Here is an 8538-nt window from a genome sequence, read left to right as displayed (position 1 = left end):
GAGCGAGCGGCTAGGCCCGTGAGCCATGGCCGCTGAGCCTGCGCGTCCGGAGCCTGTGCTCCGCAATGGGAGAGGCCACAACAGTGAGAGGCCCGTGTACCGCAAAAAATAAATAAATAAATAAATAAATAAATAAATAATAATAATCTGCTTGATGTTAGCTTTATAAATCTGTCCCATCCTGTGCTCTGTTTGATGCAAGATTATCTATATATGATTCACCTTTTGACTAATACTAGTATCCCACTCCCTGGGACCTTAAAGTTTCCATCTCCTTTCCAGAAAATTGATGATATAAACTAAATGGAGTTTTAAAATGTGTATGTCATTTCTTTCCTTCTTTCAGATGCATGGCCAGAAAGTTCTTGTATTTGTGGATTCGAATGACTTTTGGAAGAGTATTTCCCTCTAAAGCCAGGTAGTATTAGTTCAGAACACCGGACTTCTGTTGAGTTCATTCTAGGATTTTGTTTTATATTAAGCCCATATATAACCTTTACTATGGCATGTGTTGCATTCCTTCCCTGCTCCTCCCCAGCCTCCAGGAGGTATATCATATAATGGTAACTTAACACATATTAGTTTGACTGAATGAATGTTTGCCCAAGAGAAGTAAATGAGCTCTTTCAGGTCCCTGGCGAGACTGGCAGATTGACTTGGTCTAGGGCAGAACCTGGGGAAAAAGTTGGCATTGGCAAGAGGAGTGAAACTGAGTCAAGTGTAAGTCCCTCTGCCCGGTAGCTTCACTTTGTCTAGGCTGCCACCTGCTGCTGTGGGTTTTGGTTAACATTGCTTTAGCTGCAGCGCCCTAAGTGGATCGCAAGGGGGAACCACTGGGGTCAGGGACACTGTGCAGGAGGCCAGAGGGATGGAGAGAAAGAAGGGGCAGTGTAGGGAATGTTTCAGAGAACTGACAGCCATTGAAAATGTAAGTGTTTTTTAAAAACTGAAATGTTAGGGTTCTCACCCTTCACCTTTCCCCCTTACTATACCCTTTCCTGTTTCATTTTTCTGACAGTATGGCTTTCCTGATCTGGAACATCAAGGTCTCTTGATTCAAGGTTTCTCAAGCAAATTTGGCCTGTGTGTTTTCTCTGAAATTTTTTCTTGGTATACCTTGTGGAGGGCCTTGCTGTTCCCATCTTCTTTGTGTGTCTTTACCAGTGAGGCTCCCAATGTGGCCACAGCCCATCGCAGCTGCAGGGATGAGGCATAGTCTACCTCTGCTTTTCCTTCTTTCCCTGGACCTTGGCCCTGCCCTTCTTTACTGCCTTGGTAGCTCTTCATGCCGTCAATAATTTTTTTTTTTTTGTCTTTTCTTGTTCTCAATGGGAGAACTGATCGGAGTAACATAGTTTGCCATTATCGGAAGACTCTTGTTTTTCTTTTTTTTACTCAATTGAGTATTTTATTTATCTTCCTCCCTGTTAGCTTAGAAATTATGTACTCTTCTATCCTTTTACTGACTGCCGTAACAAATATAATATGTTTGTTTAACCCACTGGGGTCTAATGTTAATTGGTTTTTTTGCCCTCTTCCCAAACAAGGCAGGGTCCTTCAAACACTTTAACTCTCCTGTTGCTGTCCCCACTTATATGCCCTTATCATAAGGTATTTTAATTGTTTTTTTTTTGTTTTTTTAAATTAAATTAAAAATTTTTTTTTGGCTGGGCCATGCAGCTTACAGGATCTTAGTTCCCCCATCAGGGATCGAATCCAGGCCACAGCAGTGAAAGTGCCAAATCTTAACCACTGGACCGCCAGGGAATTCCCTTAATTCAGGTTATATTTTAAAATCTGCAGAACATTATTACTCTCATTTTACACAGCCAGTATTCATTTATATTTATTCATGTCTTTACACTTCTTGTTCTTCTTTGTTTCTTCCTGTATCTCCAGGTTTCCATCTGTGATGATTTTCCTTCTATCATTTAAATGTTCCTGAACATTTCCTTTACAGTAGGTCTGCTTGTGATGAATCCTCTCAGATTTTGTCTAAAATTGTTTTTATTTTGCTTTCAGTTTTGAAAGATATTTCACTGGGTATATTAGTCTACATTGCCAGTTTTTTCCCGCAGCATTTTGAAGATATTCCATTGTCCTATGACTTCCATTTGTAAGATGTTGATCTAATTGTTGCTCTTTTGAAGACTTATTATTTGTCTTATTTTTCAAAGATTTAATATGATATGCCTGGGTGTGGGTTTATTTTCTTAAAGTCTTAGCTCATTTTGAGATAGGTTACAGGGTTGTTTTTTTGGGGGTTGTGTTTGTTTTTATTTTCCTGTTTTGTGGGCACATCTTTCTGGCATAATTTTTTTGTCCACAGGCCTGTTATTCTGCTCCTTTTCTTTTCTCCTACAGTAACTTTGTATAGGATTTTACTTCATTTACTTTTCTGTTGCTCACTTTTTTTTTTTTTTTTTTTTTTTTTTTTTGCGGTATGTGGGCCTCTCACTGCTGGGGCTGGACCGCCAGGGAATTCCCTTAATTCAGGTTATATTTTAAAATCTGCAGAACATTATTACTCTCATTTTACACAGCCAGTATTCATTTATATTTATTCATGTCTTTACACTTCTTGTTCTTCTTTGTTTCTTCCTGTATCTCCAGGTTTCCATCTGTGATGATTTTCCTTCTATCATTTAAATGTTCCTGAACATTTCCTTTACAGTAGGTCTGCTTGTGATGAATCCTCTCAGATTTTGTCTAAAATTGTTTTTATTTTGCTTTCAGTTTTGAAAGATATTTCACTGGGTATATTAGTCTACATTGCCAGTTTTTTCCCGCAGCATTTTGAAGATATTCCATTGTCCTATGACTTCCATTTGTAAGATGTTGATCTAATTGTTGCTCTTTTGAAGACTTATTATTTGTCTTATTTTTCAAAGATTTAATATGATATGCCTGGGTGTGGGTTTATTTTCTTAAAGTCTTAGCTCATTTTGAGATAGGTTACAGGGTTGTTTTTTTGGGGGTTGTGTTTGTTTTTATTTTCCTGTTTTGTGGGCACATCTTTCTGGCATAATTTTTTTGTCCACAGGCCTGTTATTCTGCTCCTTTTCTTTTCTCCTACAGTAACTTTGTATAGGATTTTACTTCATTTACTTTTCTGTTGCTCACTTTTTTTTTTTTTTTTTTTTTTTTTTTTTTTGCGGTATGTGGGCCTCTCACTGCTGTGGCCTCTCCCTTTGTGGAGCAGAGGCTCCGGACGCGCAGGCTCAGTAACCATGGCTCACGGGCCCAGCTGCTCCGCGGCATGTGGGATCTTCCCAGACCGGGGCATGAACCCGTGTCCCCTGCATCAGCAGGCGGACTCTCAACCACTGCGCCACCAGGGAAGCCCCTGTTGCTCACTTTTATATGATATTAATTTTTCTGAACTTTTAGAGTGAAGTGAGGTTTAGTTAAGCTTTCCTAATTTCACAGAGCTCCCTCTTCTGTCTCTTTCGTGTTGTTCACAGATGTGGCGGCTTGCTCTATGGGGTATCCTGGCTTGTTCCCCTACCATGCTTGGTCTGATCCTCTCTTTCCTTGTCTCCTTGTCCTTCTCCTGCTCAGTTTCTATTCTGCTCCCAGCAGTTCCTCCTCAGTATGAAGCCCTGTCTGTTTTTGAGGTCAGGTCGGTTTTGAGACTGTTGGGGCCAGACTGCTCCAGCAGCTTCAGCTCTTACATGAGCCCTGGTTTTGGAGAGAACAAAACTCCTCTCAGTTTCAGCTTCTGGTCTCAAGTTGGGCCTCTGCACTTTCCAGTGACTACTTATTGGCTGATTCAGGTTCTCCTGTTCTCAGGTTCCTCAGATACCACCTTCATCACTCCTTCTTTCTTCTGTACAAATGTTAATACCATGGTGGTCTTTTGACTCTGGGTGATTTGTTCTCACCTGCTTGCATTTTGGGTTTGTAGGGATACCTTGTCACCTACTTTTGTTATAATAGATATATGAGTTTTTGGTTTTGCTACATGGTTGCTCTGTGTGTTTTGTAAGGATTCAGAGACTGAAAAACTATGTTGCCGCCTTCACTCTCTTCCCCAAATCCTTTTCCTGCTTGATTTTGTTAAACTCATATATTTGACTCGTATTTAACTGGAAACCTCTTTTCGTATTTAACTGGAAACCTCTCTTCAAATAATACCTATTTATATTCCAAGTACTCGGGAAACACTGATTATGTTAGAAATGCATTTGACTCAAAGTAAGAGAAAGTCTGACAATGGCTTAAACAAATCGGGATTTGCTTTTTCTCACAGTTTGGAGGTTGGTATTGGTTCAGCTGTTTAGTGATGTCATCAGAGACTCAGGCTTTTAGATCCTTTCCAGTTTACCATCCTTAGTATACTGGCCCTTTGTCCTTAGAGATGACACTGTATAGTTGCAAGATGACTGTTCTAGCTTTACACAGGAAGGGGAAGGAAGGGTGGTGTCCGCTGGACCTGTCTCTATCAGGAAGGCAAAACTTTCCTAGAAACCCTCAGCTGCTTCTGCCTCATTGGCCAGAGCTATGTCACTGGCCATCTTTAGCTTCTGAAGAGGCTAGGAGAGAAACCTTTCCAGCCTTCCTAGTGGATGCTGGTGAGGAAGCAGAGGCTTGGCGGTGGGTGTTGGGTATCTACGACTTATGTCTGCCTCACTGTGTTAGAGCATTCACATTGTACTCTTTTTCCTTTCTTTGCTCTTGAATGGTGGCAGGAAAGAATACTGGATTGGATTTTAGGAGACCTGAATTTTGGTTCTTACCTAGACCCTAGATAATGGTTTGATCTGGGGTTAAGTTATGGCTCTAGGCCTCAGTTTCTCAAATTGTAAAATGAGAGAGTGAGAATATTTTTTCTCTAAGCATCTACCAGAATTATCATTCTGATACTATGTTTTCATTGACTTTGAAATTTGTAATGGGGTGGTCAGTTTCAACTTGTAATCTCTTTTTAAATCAAGTGGGTTATTTGTTACTTTGGGTAAAGTTGGGCATATTGATCTTTGCTTTTTTGTGTGTGTTCTTTTTCCATATTGAATTATTTATTTCTCACTTTTAGGAATGTTAGAGGGGAATGATATCATACCAGAAACTTCAGAATAATACCTTTATGTGCTTGGAGAATGTTTTAACTTCTGTAAACTGGAGTTGTTTTATCATTAATAAATGGAACCAAAATGACCACTGAATTAGTAGGGCAAAAATAATACATACAGTATGTGTCCATATGTAAGGCAGTCTTAAATAGGAAGTAGTCACCTCTTTTTCTGAAGAGAAGATCTGAACAAAATTACTTGGCTAATTTGGGAAGTAGATAAAACAGTCACGTCCATTTATAGTATTTAATTTATCAGTATTTTTCGTCATTCTTAGTTAAGGCTTTGCTTCCTATTTTCTTGAGAAAATAGAAGTAACAGAAGAGACCATCACTCAGTCTACTGACCGCCAGCATCTATCGCCATATGACCTGCTTTCCCAACTGTTAGACAAATGAACTGGCCATGTATTCATCTGTGGCAAAATCCTTTTGTGTTGCATTCGCCTTGTGCCTACTCCAGGCCATCACACTAGCAGTTTTTTTTCTGTATCTTCTGTATCAATTTTTCCCTCTTTACTGGATCATTTGTACCAGCATACAATGCTATTATTTTCCTGTCCTGAAAAAAAAAAATCTCTTTGATGCTACTTCCTCCTGCAGCTAGCTCTCCATCTCTTTGCTCCCCTCTACATTTCCTGGCCATCCCCAACCTCTCCAGCACCTCTTTTTGTAGTCTCAAGTCCATCCTACGAGGCTTTTGATTCCATCATGCCACCAAAATTGTTTTTGCTTTTGTAAGGTCACTACATTTGCTAAAATCAATGGTGAATTCTTAAATTTCCTCTCACTTGACTTACCAAGAAGCATTAGACAACCCATCATTCCCTTCTTCAAGGAGCCCCTTCTTCTCCCAGCGTCAAGGTTACCATCCTTTCTGTTTCCCTTCCACCTCTTTGTTCCCCCTCTCTTTTGTTGGTTCCTCCTCATCTAAGTATCCCACCCCTAGTCCTTGCATTGCCTCTCTGTCTACCTCCCAACCATGGCAACCTCATCCCATGATTCCCAAGGGTACACACCCAGCCCAGACCTCTTCCTGGACTGCTACACACGTGACACTCCACTCTGTGCCCAATAGACGTCACAACTCAGTATTTTCATAACCAAAGTCTAGACCTTACCCACAGACCTCCCTGCTGAGTGTTCCTCTCTCCAGTAAAGGAAGCTCCCATCCTTCCAGGGACTTGGGTCAGAAACCTAGGAGTCATCCTTGGTATCTTATTCCCTCACTCCCCGATTGCAATGCCAAATGCCAAAATTACGTTGATTCAACCTTCAAAATAGATTCAGACTCCAAGCTCTTTTCAGTACCTCCAGTTGCTACCACCCTGGTCCAGGCCATCATGTCTCCCCTGAATGACTCCAGGAGCCTCCTCACTGGTCTCCTGCTCCCAGCCTTGTCCTTAGTCAGTCTCTTCACACAGGCAGTCTGAGTAATCCAGTCATGTCACTCTTTGGCTCAGACCTCGGGCAGCTTCCCATCCTGCTTACAGTAAAAGCCAGAGTCCTTACTGTGGCCTATAGGCCAGTCATCTTTTTGTTTTACCTATCTATGGATCTTTTCTTTTTCATTTCTGCCATCATAGTTTTAATTTCCAAGAGCTCTTTTTTGTTCTCTGAATATTCCTTTTTAAAAAAAAAATAACATCCTGGAGGCTCATTTTTTTGAGGTTAATGTAATGATTTATTTCTAAGGTTTTTGACTGCTCTGTTTCTTCTAAGCTCCTTTGTTCTGTGTGCTTTTGTTCACTGTCTCATGTTGTAGTCTTTCCTCAAATGTCAAGAGATCCTTTTATTGTCTGCTCATATTTAAGAGTTAATATTAGAAGCTTATATACCCATTCAATGTATGCATAGGGACTTGTAAGCTGAGGTTTTCCCTTTAGGCTTTTGAGGCAGAGTCCAGATAGTTTCATTGGGGGAACTCCATCTGTCAGTATCTGAAGGCCTTTTCCCTTAGGTTGATCAGTTTTCCCCAGAGGAGAGGAGTCCTCCAAACTCCTTCTGGGGTAGAGTGGGGCGGAGGTGGGAGGCGGTGGTTATAAGCTTGGTGGCAAGCAGAGGAGAGGGAATGTGGGTCTCACTGTTCGGTATGTAGACTCTCGGTTTAGGACTGTCTCCCGAGCTCTGCCTGGTGTTGGAGAGTCCAGTGCCCCTCAGGTTCAGCCTCTCCAGAGATAAGCCTGAGTCTCTGCCCGGGTGAATAATGGGATCCAAGGGCCTAACTGCTTCTTACGCACAGGCTTCCAAACAATCCTGTGTTTTCATTTCCACCCAGGGCTCCCCCCTTCCTGATGCCTCTTGTTCCCATGCCTTTCTGGGGTTCATGCCACCAGCCACTTGCCTCTTGACTCTCCTCCCACCGACACTTAGTTCTTTGCCTTCTTTCACCTGTTGATTCAGTTGCCACTCGCCTGCCTGCTTTCTGTCATCTAAAATTTGTTGGCATCTCTTGCCTAACATTGTTGCTCCTGTTCTCTTTCTTTGTGGGCTTACACCTTTTGAAAGTATTTGCTGTTATTTTAGTGAGGTTTTGGGAAAGGAAGGAAGTAGATGGATAGATAGTAGATGGTAGAAGGAAGTAAATGTGCAAATGGGTGTGGCTCTTTTCCATTAAAAATTTTAAAAGTTATGAACGAAGCTGTTGCTCAAAAATTTTTTCAAACTAAAGAAATGTGTAATACAGGAAATACTAGTCTCCTGGTAATAACAATCCCTCCCTGAGACAGAACCACTGGTAACAGTTTAGTATTTTGGAGATCTTTTCAGGCTTTTAATTTGTATAACATATTTAATTTGTATAATATAATAACATATGTACACATACATGTATGCATATAGATAGATATGTTTTTATGCGTACATACAAATATGTTGGTGTGTGCATACGTTTTATACATATATATTTGGTGTATACTATATTAATTCCAACATATGAGTCCTGGAAATACAAAAAAAAAAAATTAGCTTTAAAAGAGTTTAGGGGCTTCCCTGGTGGCGCAGTGGTTAAGAATCCGCCTTCCAGTGCAGGGGACACGGGTTTGAGCCCTGGTCTGGGAAGATCCCACATGCCGTGGAGCAACTAAGCCCATGCGCCGTAACTACTGAGCCTGCGCTCTAGAGCCCACAAGGCACAACCACTGAGCCCGTGTGCCACAACTACTGAAGCCCACGTGCCTAGAGCCCAAGCTCCAAAACAAGAGAAGTCACCGCAGTGAGAAGCCCGCACACTGCAACAGAGAGTGCCCCCGCTCCCTGCAACTAGAGAAACCCCGCGCGTAGCAACAAAGAACCAAAGCAGCCAAAAATAAATAAGTAAAATAAATTAAAAAAAAAAAAAAAGAGTTTAGCAGATTTCACTTGCGATCCAGTGGTTAAGACTTCACGCTTCCCCTGTAGGGGGCAGGGGTTCAATCCCTGGTCGGGGAACTAAAACCCTATGTGCTGCAGCATGGCCCAAAAAAATA

The 8538-nt window shown here is 41.4% G+C and overlaps 1 protein-coding gene across 1 annotated transcript in view; it reads left to right on the top strand.

Annotated features, from left to right (window-relative positions):
* LOC102974591 (protein SFI1 homolog) overlaps positions 1-8538 on the top strand; it is a 78760-nt gene that overhangs the window by 18134 nt on the left and 52088 nt on the right. The window contains exon 4 of the mRNA XM_028480526.2: positions 347-418. Within this exon, the coding sequence (XP_028336327.1) occupies positions 347-418 (72 nt within the window). The remainder of the gene's footprint in view (positions 1-346; positions 419-8538) is intronic.

Source organism: Physeter macrocephalus, chromosome 19, assembly GCF_002837175.3.
Source record: "Physeter macrocephalus isolate SW-GA chromosome 19, ASM283717v5, whole genome shotgun sequence".
Lineage (NCBI taxonomy): Eukaryota > Metazoa > Chordata > Mammalia > Artiodactyla > Physeteridae > Physeter > Physeter macrocephalus.
The sequence above is the reverse complement of the archived record's forward strand: the minus strand, read 5'-3'. Positions and strand labels throughout refer to the sequence as shown.